A 26,891-nucleotide genomic window follows, 5' to 3' on the forward strand; every position below is an offset into this window, starting at 1 on the left:
TCTATTTACGTCAACATTTTTCTATCTCTGGGTCTGTCTAAATCCCCATGTATCTTTTTCAAACTGCTCTTCACTATCTCATGCAATCCCATATTTATGAACGTCTATTTTTTCTATATCTTTGTTAATCTAACTTCCCATATACCTGTCGTAACCTCCTCTCTATCTCATCATATTCTACATCTATCAACGTCTGTATTTTTCCATCTCTTTGACAATCCTAATTCACGTTCATCTTTTTCGATAACCTGCTCTTTTTCTCAACCTATCCACCGTCTATCAACGTCCATATTTTCAAATCTCTCTGACAATCTAATTTCGCATTTATCTTTTTAAAACCCTATTCTCTATCTCATCCTATCATTTATCTATCCACGTCGATATTTTTATATCTCTTCGTTAATCTAAGTTTTTCGTTTATCTTTTTCAATCTACCTCATCTACCTCATCTACAGTATCCTATGCAACATCTATCAACGTCTATCTTTTTCAATTATCTCTTCTCTATCTCATCCTATCCTTTATCTATCTACGTCAACCTAAAGGTTTTGCCACTAGATGGTTGACGATAAAAGTAACCATTAAGTGAAATTCTTTGCCAATAAGTGAAACCCTTAGTCAAGTTCGACACAGTTGTCGACTAAGATATGGAAATAAACATCCCTAACTCTTCTATGGATTCCCAAATTTTTAGCGGTAGAGAATGATAACCGTTCTCAATCGCGCATGATAGAAAACGATATAGAAAAAAATTCAAATTTATATTGAAAAGATAGAATGCAGTAAAAAACAAGTTAAGGGTCCTTGGTTATGAAAGCTAAAAAAAGAGAATGAAAAAGATTGAAATTTGTAATAGACAGATACAGGGTTTGTCCGGAAAGTAATAGGACTGAGTCGATTTAAACAAATTTATTGAGCCACTCGTTACAATTCTTTAAAAACTTTCAAAATAGGCTCCTTCTGCGTCGATGGAGCGCTGCCAGCGCGATTTCCAAGCATTGAAGGCGTCACGGAAGCCATTCTCCGGAATAGCCTTGAGAGCCGCGGTGCATGCTGCTTGGATCCCCTCTGTCGTCTCAAAATGCTTGCCTTTCATCGGCCTTTTCAGGCGAGGAAACAAAAAAAAAGTCTGGGAGGCCACATCTGTGCTGTAGAGCGGCTGCGGAAGCGTTGGGATGCCGGCCTTGGTCAGGTAGCTGTTCACAAGAAAGGCGGTGTGAGCCGGTGCGTTGTCGTGGTGCAACTTCTAGTCGGCTGCGATGTCATGAACCACAGATTTTGATAAACTTAACATCTGAGCAATTAAACGAATACTCAGTCGACGGTCTGAGTTCAAAACTTTGCGCACACGAGTCACATTGACGGTGTTTGTCGAAGTCGAAGGTCTTCCAGCACGGTCTTCATTGGCGACCTCTTCCCGGCCCTCCAAAAAGGCCTGGTGCCACCGAAACACACCACTTCTTGCTAAAGCAACATCCGGGTAAGCCTGCTTGATCATATCAAACGTCTCTGTCGCAGATTTACCGAGTTTCACACAGAATTTAATCGAGTACCTCTGCTCTAACGAACGCTGCATTTTCGGCTTGCACCACTCACAGAAACACGTCGCGTGAAAATGCCCGTCCTGACTCTCCAAGTGCTCGGAGACAACTGACCAGCCGCTCGTTCGTTAGCTAGGAACGCCCTCTACCAAATCCAGTCGGTGCGCGCACGCTCCGAAGTACAGTCGCGGCGGAAGAAAATCAGTCCTATTACTTTCCGGACAAACCTTGTATGTCTCCTCCGCGTTTTAGGGACACAGAGTGACCAACTGAAAGAAAATAATTCTATCTTTTCCTATCCCCTAATTTCTATCTGTTTCAATCTTTCCACTTCCAGCTGGGTCATCAAAAAAATTGTTACATTTTCAGATGGGCTTTGCCTCAATTTCCAAATGGATTAATTCAAGGATACACAGTTCAATGTTGGTACATATCAAACGAGGCAGAGATCCGTCTTTGCGATTCGATTAATATTCCATCCACTAAGCTAGAACATATCCTGCCTGATCTTTTGCCAAACATGACCTACTATTTTCAAGTCCAAGCTTACACAGAAGTTGGGGCAGGACCTTATACAGACACAATTAGCATTTCCACTCAAGAGGAAAATCCACTGCCTCAGTTATTGATCACGACTATGGATATGGTACGAATTTCTGATTTGGATCAACAGATCAATTACACCATCAATCGCCATTCAGTCCGTGAGTTGGCTTACTTGGCATCAGACATGAAAATATTTTGGATAAACGATATGCAGGAGTTGGTAACATCCTTCCTGAATGGAGAAAATGCGTCAAGAATTCTCCCTTTAAACAATCCAGCTTATAGCATTTGTGTCGACTGGGTTTCGAGAAGTTTGTTTTGGACTGAGTCTTCTTATAAGGAATCTGGTGGCAGCTACATCATGAAGCTTGACTTGACAGCTTTGGATGCTGGCATTCTTAAATATAAGAATATAGTGACTAGAAGCAACCGAATCATCAATTTGGATATTTCTCCTTTAAGAGGGTAAATATTTTATTTACGGACTTTATTTATTATTTTACAAGGTGTCTAGCCAAATTTCTTTCGCAAATTCCTGGCAAATTTCCCGAATCGGAATACGGTAATGACCATTCTTATCGAAAACATTAATAGTTGTATTTTCAATCCAAAAAGACGAGTCTTTTACAAGATGGTGGAATTTTCGACAAAAAAATTGATATTTGAACAAAAAAGTTCATTTTCAGCCAAGATAGATGAAGTTTCAAACAAAAAATGGAATAATTAACCTGTTAATTTAAAAAATTAATTTTCCACAAAAACGAATCATCAACCAGTTTATTTCAACAGCAAAAAAAAAAATTTTTTACAAAAGAGTTGAATCCTCTAACGAAAAGATGAATTTTCTACAACAAAAATTAATTTGATACCGAAATAGATGAAGTTTCAACACAATAGTTAAGTTTTAAAGATAAAAAATGGAACGTTTTAGAAAATAGTTGACTTTTAAATCGGAAAAGAAGAATTTTCAACAAAAAGATTAATTTTTAATCAAGAAATATAAATTTTCAACGGAATAGATTAATTTTTAATCAAGAAATATAAATTTTCAACGGAATAGATCAATTTTCCATTAAAAAAGATCAATTTTGAACGAAAAATTAAATCGTTAAAATTTCAGCTTGAATAACTAATTTTATAAAAAATAAACAAATTTTCAGCCATTTAGATTGAACTAAAAAAGATGAAATTTTACCAAAAATATTTTAATCCTTAATCTACAAAGTTTAATTTTCAACCAAAAATATGAGTTTTAAACAAAGAAATTAATTTTTAAACAAATGGTTTAATTTTTCACCAAATTGTTGAATTTTCGAGCCAAAAAGACAAAATTTTTACAAAAAGGTGAATTTAAATTAAATGTATCCTCAACGAAACATAGTATTATATTTAATAATAAAACCAAACAAGATTTTAATCGGAAATAAAAAATAGTTCAGTACAACGAATAAAGCTGAATTTTCAACCACAAATTAAATAGTAATATTTTCAGTGAAGAAAGTTACTTTTTATAAAAAAAAATAGGAATTTGAAAAAGAAACCGTTCAATTTTCAACCTAACAGCTAAATTATTAGTTAAAGTTTTTTTTATTTTCAACCAAAAATAAAACCAATTTTCCACAAAATGTTAATTTTCTACTAAAAAACGAATATTCAACCAAATATTTGAATTTGCGCATAATAAAAATCATTTGATCACAAAAAATGGAATAGTTAAATTTTTAATTTCAAAAAACTAATTTTCTACAAAAAATGAATTGTCAAGAAGTTAAATTGAACAAAAAAAAGAAAAATCGTTGACTTTTAAACGGGAAAAGAAGAATTTTCAACCAGAAGATAAATTTTCAATCAAGAAGTATAAATTTTCAACGAAATAGTTGAATCTTCAACTAATCAAGCTCAATTTAATTTTTTTTTTTTAATATTATAATTTACCACTATATTGTTGAATTTGCAACCCAAAAGAATTTAATTGAAAATAAAAAACAGTTAAGATAAAAAAAAATTAATTTTCAACCAAAAATTGAATAGTTACATTTTCAATTATGAAAATTATTTCTTAACAAAAAAACAGGAATTATTAACAAAATAGTTCAATTTTCCAGCGAAAATATGAAATAATTTTTAACAATGCAGTTAAACTTTCTAGCAATTAGCCCATTTTTTGCCAAAAAAAGATTACTTTTTAACACAATAATTGAATTTTCAGCACAATAATTTAAAATAGTTCAATTTTTTAATAAATAGCTGAATTGTCAACCAAGAAGATTAATTTTCTACCAAATGACAAATTTAAAAAAGAATACATGAGCTTTTAACGAAATAATTAAATTATCAACTTATAAAGGATAAATATTCATCAAAAAATGAAATACATATATTTTGCGTTATTGTAAATTAATTTATAACCAAAAATGAAGCCAATTTTTTACAAAATAGTTAAATTTTCAACCGAAAATATGAATGGATTTTTAACAATGTAGTTCAACTTTCTTGCAAGCAGTTAATTTTTTACAAAAAAAGACTACTTTTTAACAAAACAGTTGAATTTTCATCAAAATAATTAAACCCTCAAAATAATAGTTGAATCTTTTAACAAATGGCTGAATTATCAAACAATAAGATTAATTTTATACTAGAAGATACATTTTTAACAAAATACATGAATTTCAAACAAAATAATTAAATTTTCAACTTATAAAGGATAAATTTTCATAAAAAAATGAAATAGCTCAATTTTGAGTTGAAACAATATTAATCTTCAACCAAAAATGAACCGAATTTCCCACAAAATATTTAAATAATCAACCGAAAAGATAAATTAATTTTTAACAATGTAGTTCAACTTTCTAGAAACAAAATACAAGAATTTTCTACCTAATAATTGGATTTTCAACAAATAAACGATAAATTTTGAACCAAAAATGGAATAGTCTTTTCAAATTAAAAATCATTTTTCACAAAAAAAAACGAATTTTCAATTAAGCAGTTATATTTTCAAATAAATAGTCCAATTTTTAACCAAATATTTTTACTTTTCTACGAAACATTTGAATTTTGAATCAAAAGTTATAATTTACGACTAAACAGTTGAATTTTCTCCGAAAATCAGGAAGCTGCAGACCAAAAAATGCTTTTTGTCACAACGTAGCTAAACTTTAAATTAAATTGTGGATTTTCTAAAAACAACAAAAAATAATTCTCAAAGAAATATGTAATGCCTAGATAATATTTCAAAAAAAAGTTTTTTATTTGTGAAACAAAAAAGTTAAAATCAACAAAAAAAATTCTTTTCTATAAGATAGATGAATCCTGAACCATAACATATTAATTTTCAACCATGCAGTTGGATTTTTAAACAAGATTGATGAATTTTCAATCAAGAAGGTTTTTTTTTTATTTTTCACCCAAAAGACAAATTTCAACAAAATACATACATTTTTTAATTATAAAAGATCAATTTTCAGCTTAAATTACCAATTCATAATCATAAATGAAATAGTAATAATTTGATTGAAGAAAATTAATTCTCAACGAAAACTTCCTTCATTATCCAGCATTTTTCAAGGTGAACAAAATTCCAGACAAATTTCCGGATTTCCTGAAGCGCTAGACACCCCAGTTTTATTTAAAATTGGTGCTAAAAAATTATATTTCAGAACCTTGTGCTGGATTGAGCTACACAGCAAACATGATCAAGGAGTCATCATGAATTCGGATTTATTCGGAAGGAATGTAAAACCCTTTTTCAATCACATGGAAGATTGTTCTTGCCCATATCGACCACAAATTAAGCCTGTTCTGACAATTGACAACACAGGTTCACAAAGTCCTGGAATCTTCTGGGTCTCATTAGAAGGACACCTAAACTATGCAGATATTGATGGTTGTGCTTGCAATCTGATTGTAAGCTCTGACTCCAGTTTCCACAAAGGTTTGCCGCCAACCTCCCTAACTGCCGATAAAATGAACGTCTATTGGTCAAATACAGATGACGACAAAATTTATTTCGTGAATAAAATGTACTTTGAGAAAAATGAGATAAAGGAATTTCATCTCGTGAATGCAAGAAGCATCAGAGCTATCGGAAAATCTCTTCAGCCATATCCTGACACTGATTGCTTAACACCCTACCAAACGGTTTACAACGTTCAGGAAGTTTCCAAAACAACAAATAGTCTCACAGTCAAAATGCCTCTTCCGATTCCTAATGAAGGTTGTGAAAGCTACAATTTACCCTCAACTCTATACACAGTTTACGTTTCTCAGTGCTTAGAAGATGATCCCAACAAATGCGGAAGCGACGACCGGATAAAGTTAGAGACCTACCAATCAGAACTTGAAGTACCAGACCTCAAACCTTTCACAGAATACAAATTTAAATTGGCTCTGAGCAATTTTTATAGTGATGCAGAATCTTTGAGTCTAGAATTTAGTTCTGGTGTCATTTTGAGAACAGGAACAGGTACTCCAACCGAGCCACGAAACGTGACTGTTAAACCATTGACACCAACCACAGCTGGTGTTTTTTGGATACCTCCGGAAAAACTGAATGCAGCAGAAGTTCAGTACGAAATTCACTGGACAGCTGTGACACCCGTGAATGGTGTGAGACCAAAAGATGAGAAGATCATCAATACAGAAAGACTGAAGGGAGGAACATATTACGCAATGTTGCATCCATTGTTACCTGGTCAGGACTACAGAGTTCATGTTCGAGCCTATCCTCCTCATTTTAATGAGAGCTATAGTGAGAGTTCTGATCAAGTTCTCACAATGTATCCTGAACCGAACAACCTAACTTGCGTCTATTTCGTGAACACTCTTACTGTATCTTGGACTCCAACTATAAATCTGACCATCAACTATTCTCTGGAATTTACAACCATGGGTTTGGAAAAATGGCAGGTTGTTGGTAATCCCAAGTTTGTGGAAGACAAGCTGGAGTATCATGTCAAAGGCTTGCAACCCAAAACTTTGTACCAATTTCGACTGAGGATTAGGTATCCTGATTATGATGACGACTTCCTTTGGCCTAATGATGCTCGATTTACTTTTCAAACACTTGGTGATGTTCCAAGTGCACCAGGAATACCGAGTGTGACAAGACTTCGAAAAGCGGTTTACCAAATCAATTGGGAACCAGCTAAAGCTCATGGATCTCCAATTGCATTGTACATTCTCGAAGGAAAGAAAGTGGAGGGAAAAAATCATAACAGGACTAACGAATGGAAGGTTTATTATAATGGATCTGATAATTATTGGATAATTACTGGAGACATGGATGAGAAATACCACTTTCGAGTGAAGGCTAAAAATTCTTATGGATTTGGTACCTGGAGCAAATTAAGTGCGATAATTGATTTGACGGATACAATTGGAGGGATGTTGGCCACACAACCACCGATTGGATTAGTTTTGGTTTTGAGTTTTGCTCTTGTCGTGAGCATCATGATATTCTGCTTCTGCTACATGCTTTGCAGTAAGTTTTTATTTTTTTATTACATATACCATCTATTGTCCCCTAAAAAATATTCCATGATCGAACTTCACAGCACAAAATCCTCTAAATAAAGAGAAAATAGGGTAATTTTTAGCGAAAATATGGGAATAAAATACACAGAACTTTCAACTAAATAAAGTTGAATTTTGAACCAAAAAAGATCAATTTTATACCGAAAGGGATGAATTTTTAAGCTAAAAAGTCTAATGATTTTTTAGAAGAATTTTCTAGAAGTGATTTGAATTTTTAACCAAAAAAATTTTCTATCAACTAAGATGATGTCTAACCAAAAGGCCGAATTTTTAACAAAACAATTGAATTTGCGGCCAAAAAAAATTACTTTTTAACAAAATAGTTGAATTTTCACCGAAATAGTTCCATTTTCAAATAAACACTTAAATTTTCAACAACAACAAATTAACTATCAACGAAACATTTTAATTTTCAACCAAATAGTTGAATTTTTAAGCCAAAGGGTCGAGTTTTCACAAAAAATTTGATTTTTAAACTAATAGTCAAATTTTCAAAATAAAAAATAAACTTACAACCAAATAGTTGAGGGGTTAATTAAAAAAATCATTTTTAGAACAAATATCTAGTTTCAATTTTAAATAATGAATAAAAAATTGTAATCAAAAAAGGAATAGGCGATATTTCAACCAAAAAATGACATTTTAACAAAGTAATTGAATTTTCAAAAGAATAATTGGATTTTTCACCAAATAGCTGCATTTTAAACGAAACCAGATTAATTTAATATCGAAAGAGATAAATTTTAAAGCTTAAAAGTATAATGATTTAGAACAATTTAAACGCGAAATGATAAATTTTCGAAATAAAATAATAATTTCCAAATTAAATATGATTATTCTACGAAATAATTCAATGTTCAAAATAAAATAAAAATTGTCGACTAAACAGTTGCATTCACAACCACATAGTTGAACTTTCAATCAAAGAAGAACAATTTATTTAACAAAATGGTTGAATTTTCAAACAATTAGAGTGAACTCCAACCAGAAACAGTTACATTATTTAAAAACTTACTGAATCTTTAAGAAGAAAGGCCACTTTTTTGGAAGAAAATTGAATTTTCAACCAAGAACTTTTCTATAAAAAAATTCGAATCCAAAATGACGAATTTTGAATCTAAAAGGGCGAATTTTCAACAAAACAAAATTTTTAAAACCAACATCTACTTAGTTTCATTTTCAAATTATATATAAAAAATTTTAATCAAAAGAGGAATATACGATATTTTTATCAAAAATAAATTACTCTTTGACAAAGTAATTGAATTTTCAAAAGAATAATTGAATTTTTAACCAAATAGTTCAACTTTAAACCGAAACAGATTAATTTTATATCGAAAGAGGTGAATTCTAAAGCTAAATGGTCTACTGCATTATAACAATTTAATCGCGAAATAATACATTTTTTAAATAAAATAATAATACTTTTCAACCAAAATATGATTTTTCTACAAAAAATTCGATTTTCGAAATGAAATAAAAATTTTAGACTAAACGGCTGCATTTACAAACAAATAGTTAAACTTTCAATCCAAGAAGAACAATTTCTTCAACAAATTAGTTTTAATTTTCAAACAAAAAGATTGAACTTCAACTAAAAATAGTTACATTATTAAAAATCTAACTGAATCTTCAAGAAAAAAGGCAACTTTTTTTATAGGAGAGTTGAATTTTCAAACGTGTCATAAAGACGAATTTTCAATCCAAAATGAAGAATTTTCCATTCAAAAGGACGAATTTTCGGACAAAGAAGATGACTTTTTATAAAAATAGTTGCATTTTTACCGAAATAGTTCCATTTTCAACTAAACAGTTGAACTTTCAACAACAATAAATTAATGATCAACCAAACAATTTTAATTTCCAACCAAATAGTTGAATTTTTAACCTAAAAAGATAAATTTATAAACGAATAGTTGAAGATTCAACTAAAAAATATCATTTTTAAAACAAATATCTAGTTAGTTACCTTTTCAAATTATGAATGCAAAATTTTTATCAAAAAGGAATAGACGATATTTTAACCAAAAACAAATCATTTTTTAACAAATTAATTGAATTTTCAACAGAATAATTGAATTTTTTATCAAAGGGTTAAGTTTTAAGCCGAAACAGATTAATTTCATTTCGAAAGAGATCAATCTTAAAGCTAAAAAATCGAATGATTTAGAACAATTTAAACGCGAAATGATAAATTTTCAAAATAAAATAATAAGAATTTTCAAACGAAATATGACTTCTGCTAAATAATTCAATTTTCAAAACAAACTAAAAATTTCAAACAAAACAATTGCATTTGCAAACAAATAGTTGAACTTTCAATGAAGAACAATTTATGAACCTTCAAGCCAAATAGATACATTTTTTAGAAGAGAGTTGAATTTTTAACCAAGAAATTTTCTATCAAAGAAGATGAATTGTCTATCCAAAAGGGCTAATTTTTAACAAAACAATTGAATTTTCCGCCAAAAAAGAACACTTTTTAACAAAATAGATGCATTTTTACCCAAATAGTTGATGGTTCAACTAAAAAAGATAATTTTTGAAACAAATATGTCGTTACATTTCCTAATAAAGGAATAACCAAATTTAACCAAAATAGGAATAGACCCTATTTTAAACAAAAACAAATTACTTTTTAACAAAGTAAATGAATTTCAATAAAAATAAAAATTTTCAACCAAGTAGTTAAATTTTCAAACTACATAGGTTGAATTTTTAATTTAAAAAATATTAATTTTCAGCCAAAAAATGAATAGTTGATACTTTAACAAAAACAAATAACTTCCAACAAATTAATTGAATAATCAACAAAATAATAAAATTTTCAACAAAACAGTTGAATTTTTAAAAAGAAAATTATCAACGAAACAGTTGCATTTATCACCAAATATTTTAATTTTCAAACAAAAGGGAACAATTTTAAAATAGCTAAATTTTTAACAAAATATATGTATTTTCAACCAAGTGGTACATTTTTTAAGTAGAAAAATTTTATATCAACTAGAAACGGAATTAATAAATTTTCATATAAATGCCTAGATTTTTATTTTAAAAAATAATAATTTTGAACAAAATAGTTCAACTTTCAACCAAGTAGTTAAATTTTTAACCAAAAAATAACAATTCTCCATCAAAAAAGTAATAGTGGATTCGTCAACTAAAAATGATCAAATTTCAGTCAAAAATGGAATAAATGATATTTCAACCCATAAATATTTTGATTTTAAATAAAAAACATTTCAGTGTAATACAAAAAGGAAAATAATTCTTGTCGAAAAATGTAATAGTTGATGTTTTGAACAAAAAAGATTTTAATTTTAAATCGAAAACAGTCGAATTCAACCAAAAAGAGTGAATTTTCAACCAAATAGTTAACCCTTCAATAAAAAAGATTATTTTTTAACCAAACAGATGCATTTTTAACGAAAATGAAGAATTTTCTATAAAACAGTCGAACTTTCAACCAGAGCGATGAATCTTTAAATAATAAAACTCGTACAATTGCAACAGAATCTATGCATTTTCAACCATGATTCAATCAAGCTAAAAAAAGATAAAAACGATCCACATTGAATAAAAAATAGAGTAATTAAATTTTTAGTTAAGAAAAGTAACTTTCAACAGAAAAATATGAATTTCCCATGAAATAGTTCAATTTTTAACTATTTTTTTCAAAGTACAAAGTTTAATTTCAAACCAAATAATTGCGTTTTCGATTTAAAAAAAATGACAGTCCTTGATAACCAGATTTGAAGGGTGGCAGTACAGAATTAGATAACCAACATTTTTGAACATGGTTTTATTTTATAAAAAAAATTCTTTAAAAATCAAATTCACATTTTGGTAAAAGGATGTTTTCCAACTCTTATTTTCTGATACAGTTATGAAAAAAATGTAGTAAAGTTCAAATTGAAATTTTAACGTTTTAAATTTTTTTAATATTAGGATAGATATTTCTTCACAATATTATTATGTAATGACAAATTTGGATTTTTTTTTTGGATTTAAAAATAAATTTCTTAAAATTTTTTAAATTCATTTTTCGGAAAAAAGATCTGCTCACTTCGCTCCACTGGGAATCGAACCTCAGAACCAAAATTTCTGTCATTTTTTTCTTTTTCGCCTCCCCTCATTACCCATACTTCTGCTACAATCATTGCCCGCTAAATTTCCCATCCCTCAATTTCCTCACTTTCCCTCTTATCTTTTCCCTTCACTTCCTTAATCTTTATTTTTCCTCCTTCTGCTCCTTCATTTCCCCTACTTCCCGATCATGTTTTCTCTCTGCACCTCATTTTTCTCTGCTTACCCTCCCCTCATTTCCTCTACTTTTCAACCCCTTTTCCCCTCACTTTCCCAACCCTCAATTCCCCTACACCGTCTCCCCTAATTTTCGCCTAATTCTCCTGCCTAATTTTTCCCTAGTTCACCCTACTGCCCTTCTCTTACTTTCCCTCAAATCGTTTTCCTTCACTTACTCAACCCTCGTTTCCCCTAATTCTACTTCTTCATTTCCTCTACTTCCCGACCATGTTCTCTCACTCCACCTCATTTTGCTCTGCTAATCCTCCCCTCATTTCCTCTACATCTTCACCAGTTTTTTCGCCTCAATTTCCCGCCCCTCACTTCCCTTATTCCTGCAACCTTATTTTCTCTTAATTCTCCTCCCTAATTTTCCGCTAATTTCCCCCTAATTTTCTCTACATACCTTTCTCTTACTTTTCCTCCCATCGTTTCCCTTAACTTTCTCAGTCCTAATTTACCCTACTTCTACTTTTTCATTTCCTCTACTTCCCGATTATGTTCTCTCAATCTACCTCATTTTTCTCTACTTGCCCTCCCCTCATTTCCTCTACTTCTCCGCCACTTACTTCCCCTACTCTTCCTCCCCTAATTTTTCCTAATGTTCCCCTAACTCTCCCTACTTACCCTTCACTTACTTTCCCTCACATTGTTTCTCTTCACTTCCTCAAGTCTCATTTTCCCTCCTTCTACTTCTTTATTTCCCTTACTTCCTGATCATGTTCTCTCACTCCACCTCATTTTTCTCTACTTGCCCTCCCCTCATTTCCTCTACTTCTCCGCCACTTATTTCACCTCACTTGCCCTACTTCTCCTGCGCCCCTAATTTCTGTCTAATTCTCCTCGTTAATTTTCGCCTAACTCTCCCTACTTACCCTGTCTTACTTTCCCTCCTATTGTTTCCCTTTACTTAATCAAACCCCACTTCCTCTCCTACTCCTTCATTTCTTCTACTTCCCGATCATATTCACTCACTCCATCTCATTTTTCTCTGCTTACTCTCTCCTCTTTTCCTCTACTTCTCCACGACTTATTTCCCCTCACTTTCCCTACTCCTCCTTCCTAATTATCCTACCTAATTTTCTACTAATTCTCCCTACTTACCCTTTCCTTATTTCCACTAACTCATCCCTCATCCTCCCTTCTTTCCCATGCTTCCCCGCCCCTCATTTCTCATGACTTCCCTTCTTTAAAAAAAGTGCGACGCTCGGGCTGACACACGGTTGAAACTATAAGGGTTTCTTCTTAAAGATGTAATGGTGTTGACCAGGATCAGTAACAAGTAAAGATGTTGGTTTGAATAAATCAATGTGTTTATTACTGGTCCCTGTATTTATTAGATATTGAAACTAAGGATTGATTGTTTTGATTCCGTCCACAGGACGAACACAAATAGAACTTTTTTGTTGAAAAAACCTCAAAAGATGTTATTTTTGGTTCTGTTTTAATGTCGTCCCGTGGACGGAATGAGGTTTCTGCCCGGGATTGCGAAAACCTAAAAATAGGCATTCTTTTAAAATGGGAAAAAGGGAAATAGGGCAATGACTGTAAAGTCTGCAAGGTGCTTAAAAATATTTCACCTTTTCAGGAAGCTACAGACAGCGTAAGGATGATAAGAAGGCTGTTATGCCTCCAGTTGTCTCCGATCTGGAATTGGCTACCCTAAGAGAAATTCCTCGAGGGAATTTCGTACAGGCAAATGCATTGTATGCCCCTGCTGTTGAAAGTGATCCTGATGATGCGATGCTGCCTAAAATAAGAAGAGACCAAATTACTTTAGCCAAATTTTTGGGAAGTGGAGCTTTTGGAGAGGTTCGTAATTTATTATTTTTTTTAAATCGTCCTTTAAAGAAAATGATTTTTTAACAAAGGGATAACATTGGTCCATTAGTTCAATTATAGGAAAAATAGGGTTTCTGTTCTTCGAAAAACGATGAGTTTCTAAAATAAAGGGAAATTTTTGTCTTTTAGAAATAGCAGGGTTATTATTATCATTACACCATTAAGTCATTTCTCTTTCGGGGTAGGCGGGACTCACTTAATGAGGAAGGGAGTAATGTGAGGAAGAAATAAAACAAAATTATTAAATAAACGAGTTTTATAAGTAACAACCAATTTAATAAACCAAAAAAAAAACAAGGGCGCCACATGCACGATTATTTTTTATGTCTCACGCAATTTTTAAAGTTATAATATATAATAAATATTTAGTCTTACAAATTCTTTGTTTTTTATACGATTTATTATTTAAAGTGCTAGAAAATACAAACTAGAAAAATACACCAAACTCTCGCTTTTAGTCCAGTGACGGGGGTTACCTTCAAATAACCTTGGACTGGTTTCGGGGTGATCGAAACGTAAACAGTGAGGGTCGCCTGACTCGCTTCCAATTGGAATATATATATTCCAATTGGAAGCTCTCGCCCTGCTCCTCTGAGGAACTGAGTCAAATCGTTGCATTTTTTATGTAAATACGAATTTGCGATGAAAAACACTAAGATAACCTAATGTTCTTCGAAATTGTAAATTTGATTTTTGAATTTAAACGATTTTTATTCAAAATGCACGATTTTCGTTTAAAAAAAAACTAATATTTAACATAACAAGAATTTGTTTAAGATTCTAAATGATTTTTTTTTAAATGCGAGCATAACCTCAAATTGTTTTTAAAAAATTCTTCTTTGATATACAATGATATTACATCAAAAGTATAGGTTTGCGGTATAAAATTCTATCATAACCATAAGTTAATATTGTCAAAATATTGTGAATTTATTGATTGAACAAAACAAAATATTGTATTTTTTTTTAATTTCAATGATTTTAGTTTCATAAATCGATTTCAGGTAAAAGGCGTTAACATTACCTTAAACTGTTACAAAATTGTAAATCTAATGATTTTTTATTAGAAATGCCTATTTCCAGCTTAAGGCTCCAAAGTAATATAGAATTGTTAAAAAATTGTGAATCTTCTTTGAGATATTTAAAATATAATTTTTTCATTTTAAAACACCAATAATTTACACATAAAAACACAATTACGTAACCTAAAATTATTGAAAAATAATGAAGCTTTCAAATCTAATGATTTTTATGTAAAAAATGTCAATTTCGGGGTAAAAAAGACGCTTACACACCGAAAAACGTAAATTATTGAAAAAAAATTAATCTTTGAAATCTAATAATTTTTTAATAAAAATACTTATTTCGAATATAAGACATTTGCATAACCTAAAATTGTTTAAAGTTGAGAATCTTGATTAAGATTTTTGTTTAAAAATGCTATTTTCAGGTAAAAAAACACACCTAATTTTAAAAATGTCAAGTCTTCTTCAAAATTTTCTGATTATATATTAAAATTTTCAATAATTTAATAGATTTTTTTCAATTTTTTTTTTTCGCATAACGTCAACAATTTGCTATGTCATTCTTCTCTAGATCGTTGTTGCGCAAAACTAATCATTGTTTCTTCAACAATGGCGGCGAGTTTCTTATCATTTTTGAAAAGCTAATCGCAACTTTAAAAAAAGGGGCAAAAATTAGTTAAATTAGGCGCCACATGTCTATACAAAAAGGGTTTAGTAGCCTATTATTAAGATATGCTAATTAAGTTGTTCGAAACTTAACCTTCCATAATTTCCCACCCCTCACTGCACCCTTCTTCCATCCTCTTTTTCTAACTTATTCATCCTCTACTTTCCTCTTCCCTTACTGCCCTAGCTGTCACTCCCCTTCCCTTGCTTCCCTTCGCCAGGCGTCACTTCCTTCGCCAACTCATCCTCATTCCTAATCGTTCCCCCACTTACCCTTATTTCCCCTAACTTTTACTTCTTCCCTTCAATTTCCATTATTTCCTCTAGTTCTCCTCCGCTCATTTCTTCTACAACTCCTACTTCTGTTCCTCCCATTTTCCCTCACGTGCCCTCCCCTCATTGAACATCACTTCCAGACCTTTCTTTTTAATTTCACCTACTTTCCCATCACTTCTGCTAATTGACCCACTATTCCCTTATTCCTCCTAGTTCCTATCCCCTTATTTCTCTTCATTTTCTTAATTTTCCTTCACTCCCCTTACTTCCCATACTCTCACCTCTCCTCATTTCCCCTACTTCCACTTTGCTCATTCCCCTCACTTGCACTAGTTCAGCTAATCTTATTTTTCCCCGTTCCCTTTTCCGTCATTTTTCCTTACCTACCCTACTTCCCTGTTGGAAGAAAAAGATTGAAAATTATCCAATTTGGGGGATACGAAAAGATAGAACTATTCTACCTCTCTCGATCGATCTATTTATTACGAATTTCAATCTTTTTCAATCTCTTTCCTTATCCTTCGTGATCTTTCTTATCTTTTCATCTGTTTTTCGTAACCGAGGATCCTCAAAATTAATTTTGACACCTTACTTAAGATACAGATCCTATCTTTTTAAATAATTTTGAACCTTTATGACAGAAAGAGATAGAGAAAATTTATCGCATTGTATCTCTTTGTCAACCTAAATTCACGTCTTTTTTTTGCAAACCGTCTTTTCTATCTATTCCTATTCTTTACCTTTCCACGACTAACTTTTTTATCTCACTGTCAATCTACATTTCCATGTGTCTTTTTCAATGCACTCTCCTCTATTTCATCCTATCCTTTGTCTATTCATGTCAATATTTTCTATTTCTTTGTCAAACTAACTTTACTTTTGCAATATCCTCCTCTCTACCTCATCGTGCCCTACATCAATCAACATTGTCTTTTTCTTTCTATTTTTCAGTATAAATTTCCGTCTATCTTTGTCAATTCCCTTTTCTCTATATTACCCTCTCCTTTATATATCTACTTCAATATTTTTCTATCTCTCGGATACCCTGCTGGAAGTAAAAAGATGGAGATTTTATCTTTTTGAATAATTTTGAATCCTTATGATAGAAAGAGATAGAGAAAATGTAACTGGTTTTATCTGCTTGTCAGTCTTAATTTAGATATTTCTTTTTCAATACCTTCTTCCCTATCTCATCCTGTCCTTTATCTGTTCACGTGAATTTTTTTCCATCTCTCTGTTAATCTAAATTTCAATCAATCTTTTCCCACCTCCTCTTATTTGATCTTCTTCTTTATTTATACTCGTCAAAATTTTTGTATCTCTCTGTTAATCTAAATTTCCGTCTATATTTTCTAACCTCCTCTTCTCTATCCCATCCTATATTACATCTAGCAACTTCTATCTTTTTCTATCACTTAGTCTATCTAAATTTACGCATTTCATTTTCAATCCTCTCTTCTCTATCTCACCCTATCCTTTATCTATCCACGTCAACTTGAAGGTTTCACCCGGCTTGAAGTGGAAAGATTGAAAGATAGAAATTGGAGAATAGGAACAGATAGAACTATTATATCTCTCTTTTTATCTTTCGATGGGTCGCTTTATATAACTGAAACGCTATCTTTTCCAATCCTCAAACTTAATTATTTTCTATCTGTTTCTCCAACTTTCTCTATCTTCAACAACCATAGATCCTTATCTTTTTCTTTACCTATTCTGTCTCTTTAATATGAATTTTGATCTTTGTCTATACCTTTTTCTAACTTCCACAATTTAGTACTCTCATTATTTTCTATCCCTTAAAATGAGGGAATTGATCGAAAAGTTAGGGAATTTATTCCAAAAATTAATTGGTTAATGACCACGTACCAAAAAGGCATCGTGACGTAAATTTAGATTTCAAAAGAGATAGAAAAATATAGACGTAGATAAATGTAGTATAGAATGAAATGCAGAAGAGGAGATTAAAAGGGATAGACGAGAATTCAGATTAACAGAGGTAGAAAAATATTGACATGAAGATGCATGATAGGATGAAGTAAAAAATGGGGATGGAAAAAGATAGACGTGAATTGAGACTGAAAAATATATAGAAAAGATAGACCTTGATATAGTATAAGATGAAATAAAGAAGAGGATGAGATAGAGAAGAGGAGATTGATAAACATAGATGAAATTTAGTTTAAAAAAGAAATAGAAAAATATTGACACAAAGGATAAGATAGAAAAAGGGGTAACGAAAAAAGGTAAACGTAAATTTAGATTGACAGAGGGATAGAAAAATACATTTTCTCTATCTCCTTCTATCACAAGAATTCCAAATTATGAAAAAAGACAGGATCTCTATGTTTTTACATCCAGCAGGGTTATCCTCTTCTCATTTCCCCTACTTCTCCCCACTTGCCTATCCCTGATTGCCCATCACTACATCTCACTTACCCTACTTTACCCAATTTCCCTCACTCCTACCTTATTTTCCCCTCATTGAGAACAGGTTCCGAATTCTGCAGTAAACGATTTTGTACCTCTTCTAGGTGTTTCAAGGAAATGCGAAAGACCTCAGTGGACCAGGAATCACACCTGTAGCGATCAAGACTCTCCGAAAGGGAGCGTCAGCTCAAGAAAAGACTGAATTTATTCAAGAAGCGAGACTAATGAGTCACTTCCGACATAAGCATGTCCTTCGACTTTTAGGTGTTTGTCTAGATACGGACCCACCCTTGTTGGTTCTGGAATTAATGGAAGCTGGAGACTTGCTAAGTTATTTAAGAGCAAGTCGAGCTTTGCAACCCTCAGATCCTAACGCCCTTCATCTTCAGGATCTGCTATCAATGATTGAAGATGTAGCAAGAGGATGTCGTTACCTGGAAGAACTTCACTTTGTCCATCGCGATTTGGCTTGCAGAAATTGTTTGGTCTCAGCCAAAAATCGTGAACACCGGGTCGTGAAGATTGGCGATTTTGGTCTCGCTCGAGATATTTATAAAAATGACTACTATCGCAAGGTAGGTTTCATTCAAAATTAATATTGATTGATAATAAATATTTAGGGGCCGTCCATAAAGTACGTTACCGATTTTGGGCTATTAACTTCACAGTACAAAGAATTCCCTCGAAACAGGAAAAATAGGGTGATAATTTACGAAAATAGGGGAATAATAGGAAAATAAATTATTTTAAATCAAATTAAAGTAGGTTTTATATTTAATTCAAAATGAGACACTTTAAATTCCTAAGATTTCAAGTCGAAATACCGTGAACTTCCGTCCACTTACAAGGCCTTGAATCGTGCACCTTCCATAATTTCAAGGTGGAAGGGGTCACCACCTCTACCGCGACCTTCAGGTTATTCTTGTCAAGCGACGTTCATTGGCTGCCGCGGCCTTATATCGATGAGGGCGCTGTAAGCGACTTTTTTAACTGCGCATGTGCCGAAAAGCGCGGTTCTATTTGAAATGAAAAAATACTATCAATAATAATACAGATAAATATTTAAGACATTTTCACTTTGAAACAAAAATTAAATTGAATCTAAGAAGTAGCTTATTTCTTTAAATAATTTAGTATTAGTGTAATATTACGAGTTTATACTTTGACGAATTTTCTCGAAGGCAGTTGAAGAAGCCTCAAGAAAGAATTAAACTTCCAACAAAATAGTTGAATTTTCAACATACGAGATTAAGTTTCTACTCAAAAACACGAATATCAATAAAAAAATATAGAAAAATAAGTGAACTTTCAAGCTATGAAGTCGAATGATTTAGAAAAATTTGAATCCTCAACCAAACGGATAGATTTTTAACAAAGGTTAATATTTTTATACCGAAAAAGAGCTATGAATTTTCAACAAAATAGAAGAATTTTCTACAATATTGTTGAATATTGTTGAGATTTCAACAAAATTTTCATAAAAAAATAATTGATTTTCTTGCCCAGAATGTTGAAGGTTCAACTAAAAAAAATAATTTTTAAAACAAATATCTAGTTTTCTGTTTGAAGAAAAAAGAAAAAAAAATTGATCAAAAAAGGAATAGAACATATTTTACCCAAGAACAAAATTACTTTTGAACAAAGTAATTGAATTTTTTAAAAATAGTTGACTTATTAAATAAATAGTTAAATTTTCAACCTAAGTAGATGAATTTGGAAGAAAATCATTAAATTAACAAAACAAAGGATTAAAAAAAATGTGTTTAAATTATTTATTAACCAAAAAATTGTATTGACAACCAAAAAATAGTTGAATGTTCAAGCAAAAGGGAAGCATCTTCAACAAAAAAGTCAAATTTTTAACAAAATTGCTGAAGTTTTGACTAAAAAAAAAACATTTTAGGGCGAACAGTCGAATTTTTAAATAAAAATATATAAATTTTCAGCCAAAAAAATTAATAGTTGATATTTTAACAAGACCAAATGACTTTGAACAAATAACTGAAAATTAAACAAAATAATTAAATTTAAAAAAAAACAATTGCATTTATCACAAATTAGTTGAATTTTCAAACAAAAGTGAAGAACTTTAAAAAAAAATTGAATTTATAACAAAATAGTTGTATTTTCAGCCGAATGGTCGATTTTTAAAATAAGTAAGATCAAATTCCAACTAAAAATGAAATAGTCAAATTTTCAGTTAGACATTAATTTCCATTAATGAAAATAATCATTTTTAACAAAATAGTACGAATTTCAACCAAGTAGTTGAATTTTAATTCAAGAAGCAGAAATTCTCAGAAAAAAAGTCATACTTGAGTTTTACACTAAAAACGATAAATTTTCAGTCAAAAATGGAATAATTGATATTTTAACCGATGAAGATTTTAATTTTAAATCAAAAACAGTTGAGTTCAATACAAAAAAAAAATCTGTACGAAAAATGTAATTATTGATGTTTCAACTAAAAAATATTTTAATTATAAATCTAAAAGACTCAAATTAAACCAAAAACAAGACGAATGAAACCAAAAAAAAAACGAATGAACAAAAAATAGAGTAATTAAATTTTCAGTTAAGAAAGGTAATTTTCAACGGAAAATTTTCTAGTAAAAAATCCATTTTCCACAAAAAATCGAACTCTTAACCAGTTGAACTTAAGAAAGTGACTAATTTTTAAGACTAATCTTTTAAATAAAAAAAGAACTTATTTTTAAATGAAAACTAAATTTCCTAACCAAATGGCTGAAATTTTATTTTAAAAAAGATGAATTTTATCTAAAAAGATTAATTTTCTACCAAACAATATCATTAATATATTTTTTTCAAACTGAAAACAGAAATTTTCGTCATAAAATTTCACTTACGACCAAAAAGTTTATTTTTCAACTAAAATTAATAATCCTCATTTAATTAAAAAGGATTTTTAAGAAATTAGTTCAACTTTAAACCGGATAGTTTTTTTTACTGAAAAATATGGATTCTCAACGAACCATGCCATAATCGATATTTCAACCTAAAAAGATTCTAATTTGAAATTAATAACTAAAAAAAGTCCAATTTTGAATAAAATAGTTCAATCCTAAAAAAGAATAACCAGATTAATTTTCAAGCAAATGGTTAAATTAAAAAATAAATAAATAATCAACCAAAAATTAAATAGAATTTTTTGAACATGATTAAATAGTATTTTTAGCCAAAAAAAATAGTTGTCTAGCATAAAAGACAAATCATTAGCAAAATACATGAATTTTTAACAAAATAATTCAATTTTGAACTAAAAAAAAAAAAATCTTAACGAAATACATTGAAAACTCGCCTATTTGAATGGTCTTAAAACGTAGACGTTCAATAATTTGAAGACTGGAGGGAGTCTCATCCCTACCGCGAACTTCAGGTTATTTTTGTCAAGCGACGTTTATTGGCTGACCCTGCCTTATTTTGGTGCGCGCGTTGTAAGCAACTTTTTCAACTGCGTATGTGCCAAAAAACGCGAATCGCTTTAAAATCAATAAACACGTACTCAATTCAAACCAAAGATGGCTTCCCGTTAATCAGGTATCTTTTTAATTGGTCAGCCACTGACGCGAAGGAGAGCGTACAAGGATCGGTGGTAAGAGGTGGTAACGGAATTGCGCAATTCCAAATAACCGTGTATGGGGGATTTTAAATAGGCGAGATTTTTAATTGGCGAGCTCTCACTGTAACATAAAATACAGACTCTCAGTCAGGGACCGTTTGCGGTGGATTTTACTGCGTAGAAACAAATATTTTGAAATTTGTTTTTTCTAATAGGAGGCAAGATAAATAAAATATTTAACGAAAATGAGAAAGAAATTTGGCTGTTCCACGTTTAAATAAATGTGTTTTCTGCTCACATACTTAAAAAGTTTCCGGGCTGTTCAAAATCTCGTTTAAAAAAGAGCTTTCTCTTGAATAATCGGTCCAGATACTGAATCACCTCTTACTCTCACTTGCTTAAATCATTCGAAGACAGCAGTATAAAAAAAAACATGACTATTTTCACCAAAACACCGCTTGTCAACACTTCAAATGGGGAAGCATGCACCTCTGCGTTAACGCATATAATGCATGCAACGCAGTTTTATAACCAGACGTACGAAGAAGTTATTTGACTGAAAACCACTTACTTTTATAAATATCAAATTAACTGTCCACGAAAAATACAATTTTCACTATTCTCACCTCAACACTTGACAGTTTGACATTACAAAACACTACAGTGGGACAATATTGACTATATTTTTTTAATTAATGTAGGAAGGCGAAGGACTATTGCCAGTTCGCTGGATGGCCCCAGAATCATTGGTAGATGGAGTTTTTACATCTCAGAGCGATGTCTGGGCATTTGGTGTCCTGATGTGGGAAATAACATCATTAGGACAACAGCCCTATCCAGCCAGGACAAATCTTGAAGTTTTGCATCATGTGAGAGCTGGTGGAAGATTGCCAAAACCACTTAATTGTCCAAATAATCTGCATCAATTAATGTTAAGTTGTTGGAGTTCAGCAGATAATAGACCAAGTTTTAAGGCTTGTCTTGAACAGATCATCGTTTTGAGAAACACGACTGAAGACAGGATATTGAATCAAGTCAACCCTGGCCATTACTTGGCGAGGCGAGGTCAGTGTCACTAATCATTCTTTCATAAAAACTACCAAGGTTCTATATTTAAAAAAAGCTTGCTCAATAATAAAAAACTTTTTTTTAACGAGCTAGAAGAAATTGCAAAATGAAAATGCACGATTAATTTTTAGAATAAAAATGAATGCTATTCTGGAATTGTTTTCAAAGAAGCATGTTTTGCAAGAGCATCAAACTAACTTTAAAATTCATTATTCATAGTGCATCAAGATATGATAGTTTCAATAAGAAATAATTAATGAGATTTCATTTTTTTCGGAATTTTTCGATTTAACTAATTCACTGAATTGATTATCATTGCATGGCTCGTGCTTTCAGGCGTCTTTAACATGGCTTACTTTGCTGAAGAAAATCGATATTATAACACAGGTAGGAAATAATAAAATATAATGTCCAATCGCAATAAAAATATATTTAACAGGGCGTAGTGTAAGATATAAATTTCAGAAAATGAAAGACCTAGGATTGTGTTCTTTTCCTTTTTATCTAACTAACGTCCTCAATCGCGTGTGTAGTTTTTTCATGTATGGAAGAAAATTATTTTTATTGAAAAAAATTTTTTTGATCTACTGTTTATTTGTTTAAAGATTTTAAATACCTAAATTAACTTTAAAACATTTTTAATTTTATTTTATAATAATTATATAGTGTGTCTATATAAATATAAATAAATATAATCATAATAATTTTATTTTAGAAAATTTTTTAATTAGATTATGAGATCTAATAACAAGGAAAGAAGTATTGAAAGTTTGTTTTTTAATGTAATATTTTTGAAAAAATTCGTGCCAGTTTACAATATATTTAGTACTTATAGAAGTTTGGAAGACATTCAAAAATATTTTATACATTTTCGGAAAACTTTGAAAGTTTTAATATATTTTTAATCTTTTCTAAAATTCAAAAACTATTAAATATCTTTTAAAATGACTTAAATTAAAATTTCAAACACAAATATTTCCTAATTATGAAATTCTCTAATCTAAAAGTTAAAAAATTTTAAATAATAAAATAATAAATTAATTAATTAAATAAAGTACTTCTATTTGGTAAACATAATTTTATTTTATTATTTATTGCTTAAACAGTTTTTCATTTCTTCCGTTTTGGGAATTTTTAAACTCGGTTGTCACGAATTTTATTATTCCAGAATTTTCCAGTTCGGGAATGTTAAATTGTCGGCAATTTCATCATTATAGGATTTTTCTATTTGGAATATATTCTTCTTTTTTTTAAGTCTTCAAGTACCAATAATTTTATTTTTGCGAGATTTTTCGATCTCTTAATTTTTAGAAAGCTTTTGAGATATTTCGAAACTTTTTTAACTCTTCATTTTATTTCGAAATTTTCAAAACTCAACGTTTCTTTTTAATTTTACAAAACCTTTTCGTAATTATTTTTGAAAGTGATTCTTAACTTTTAAATATCTTTTAAAATGAATCAGCTATTTCTTAAATTTTTTTAATGCAACAAAATTTTAAAAATAGCTTTATAATATTGAAGAATTTTTTTCAATAATTTTGGAAATCGTTTGAAATATTTTAAAATATTTATCAATATTATCTTAAAACTCTTCTTTTAGTCTTTAAAAAGCTTCAAAATTTTCTTTTGTTCAAAAAAACTTTGAATTATTTTTTTCTTTATTTTTGAAGATCAATTTTTTTTTAAATGTTTACGATTAATGGAAATTCAGAAAAATATTAAAAATCAACATTTTCTCCCTTTCAACTTAAAAAAAATGTTTAGAATATATATAACAAAGTGTTAACCACATTGTTGAATTTGCAACCAAAAAAGACAAAATTGGACAAAATAATTAAATTTTCAACAAAATAAATGAATTTGCATAAGAAATCGAAATTTTTAACCAAGCATATTAATTGTCTAACAGCAAGAAAAAAATTTTTGTATAAAAAAAAATTTTAACAAAAGACTTAAATTTTCAACCAAATAGATGAATTTTCATATGGAAGAATCAATTTTAAGCAAAATATGGAATTTCCGCTTGAACACAAATGAATCTTCAGGCAAAGAAATAAATTTTCGACAAAATAGTTGAACCAAGAATATTAATTCTTAACAACCAAATTACATATTTTTAACAAAATAGTAACATTTTTAACCAAAAAAGATGACCTTTCAAAATTTGCAACAAAATTATAAAATTTTCAACTAATTAGTAAAACTTTTAACCCAAAGAGATTAAGAACAAAAATTAATTAATGTTAAAACCTAAATATTACAGTAGACTTTTCAATTAAAAAGATTTGAAGTTCAACAAAAAAGATTAATGTTCCACCAAAAGGTGAATTTTTAATTCGAAAGGACAAATTTTATATCCAAAAATACGAATGTTTAACATAACAGTGGAATTTCCAACAACAAAATATTACTTTTGAATCATATAGTTAAATTATAAACAAAAGTATCCAATTTTCAATCAATAAGTACAGTTTTTAATCAAAATGTGTGAATTCTGAACCAAAAGCATAATAGTAAACATTTTAATTTCTAAAAAATTCCAACGAAGAAGATAACTTTTCCACCGAAACATGGGGTTTCAAGTTAATAAAAAAATACTGTTTAAAAAAATAGTTGCATTTTCAAAAAATTATTCGAAATTCAACCAAATAGTACAATTGTTATTAATAAAAAAAAATAAATTCAGGTACAAAAACATAAGAGTAGATTTTTCTACCGAAAAATAAATTTTCAATATAAAACGAGGCATCTTCTTTTCAAAAAGAAGAATGTAAGAAAAACAGTTTTTGACCAAAATGATGACTTTAACAAAATAATTCAGTTTTCAACCAAATAATTCAATTTTCAGCGAAAAGAGATAAATTCTCGACTAAAAATATAATATTAGACTTTTCAATTGAAAAAAAATTAACTCGTAACAAAAAAAGATGACTTTTCTACCAAAACATACATTTTCAATTGAAAATGAGGACCCTTCTATACAAAAATATAACTTTTTAACAAAACAGTTGATTTTTCAAAGAAATTAATAAATATTTAACTACACTGAAACCATTCAATAGCCAACCCTTCTATAGTGGAGCGGGCTATAATGAGTTAGTTCGCACCCCCCGCCAGCCCCGAAATCGGCACTATAGAAGAGTTTCACTCTAAATAGTCCAGGCTTTAATATAAAAAATTAATTCTGAACCAAAAACGTAAAAAGTAGACTTTTTATTTCGAAAAATTAGCTTTCAACGGGAAATAGTTGGATTTTCTTATTGGTTTCTATTATTTCAGTTATAATTTAATCATACCCAGCAAACACGTTCTGTAACTGTTCCAGATCAAGAAAAAAGGAACTGTGTTCTATAACAGTTGTTACAAGATGGTGACAGAACTGTTCTAGAACAAAAAGGCAAAAGCGTTCTAGAACCCTGTGACAAAATTGTGACCGAACTGTTCTAGAACAAAAAGGTAACAGTGTTCTAGAACACTGTGACAAAATTGTGACAGAACTTTTCTCGAACTATATGACAGCTTTGATCTATAACAGTTGCTATAGAATTCTTCTACAACAAGTGTTTTCTAGAACCCTGTTACAAGTGTGTTCTATAACGAAATAATTACAAAGATTAATAACTGTTTTAAAACAGTTGTTACGTTATTGTTCTAGAATTGACCAATCACAGACTTTCTGTAACATTTTTTCCAAGTTTGTTCTAGAACTGTGCGGTAATATTGTTATATCGAAGTTTTAGAACCCTGCTACAAGTGTGTTCTAGAACAAATTAGGGACAAAGATTAATAACTGTTTTAAAACAGTTGTTATGTCATTGTTCTAGAACTGACTATTCGCAGAGGTTCTATAACTTTTGTTCCAAGTTTTTTCTAGAACTGACCAGTTTTCACAGCGCTCTAGATCCGTTACAGATTTGTTATACAATATTTGTAATTGAGTTTTCGAACTGTTCTAGAAATGTTACCGACCGATTGTTAAAGCGCAGCGTTCTCGATCTGGTACAGATTTGTTATACAACATTTGTAATTGAGTTCTGGAATTGTTCTAGAAATGTTACAGAATTGTTATATAAAACT

The 26,891-nt window shown here is 30.3% G+C and overlaps 1 protein-coding gene across 1 annotated transcript in view; it reads left to right on the forward strand.

The window, feature by feature from the left end:
* Window positions 1-26,891, forward strand: part of LOC117170044 (proto-oncogene tyrosine-protein kinase ROS) — a 126,035-nt gene that overhangs the window by 97,921 nt on the left and 1,223 nt on the right. Inside the window, exons 11-16 of the mRNA XM_033356562.1 lie at window positions 1,911-2,552; window positions 5,747-7,569; window positions 13,516-13,739; window positions 18,271-18,741; window positions 22,448-22,811; window positions 23,151-23,201. Of these exons, the coding sequence (XP_033212453.1) occupies window positions 1,911-2,552; window positions 5,747-7,569; window positions 13,516-13,739; window positions 18,271-18,741; window positions 22,448-22,811; window positions 23,151-23,201 (3,575 nt within the window). The remainder of the gene's footprint in view (window positions 1-1,910; window positions 2,553-5,746; window positions 7,570-13,515; window positions 13,740-18,270; window positions 18,742-22,447; window positions 22,812-23,150; window positions 23,202-26,891) is intronic.

This window comes from Belonocnema kinseyi, chromosome 3 (genome assembly GCF_010883055.1).
Source record: "Belonocnema kinseyi isolate 2016_QV_RU_SX_M_011 chromosome 3, B_treatae_v1, whole genome shotgun sequence".
Classification (NCBI taxonomy): Eukaryota; Metazoa; Arthropoda; class Insecta; order Hymenoptera; family Cynipidae; genus Belonocnema; species Belonocnema kinseyi.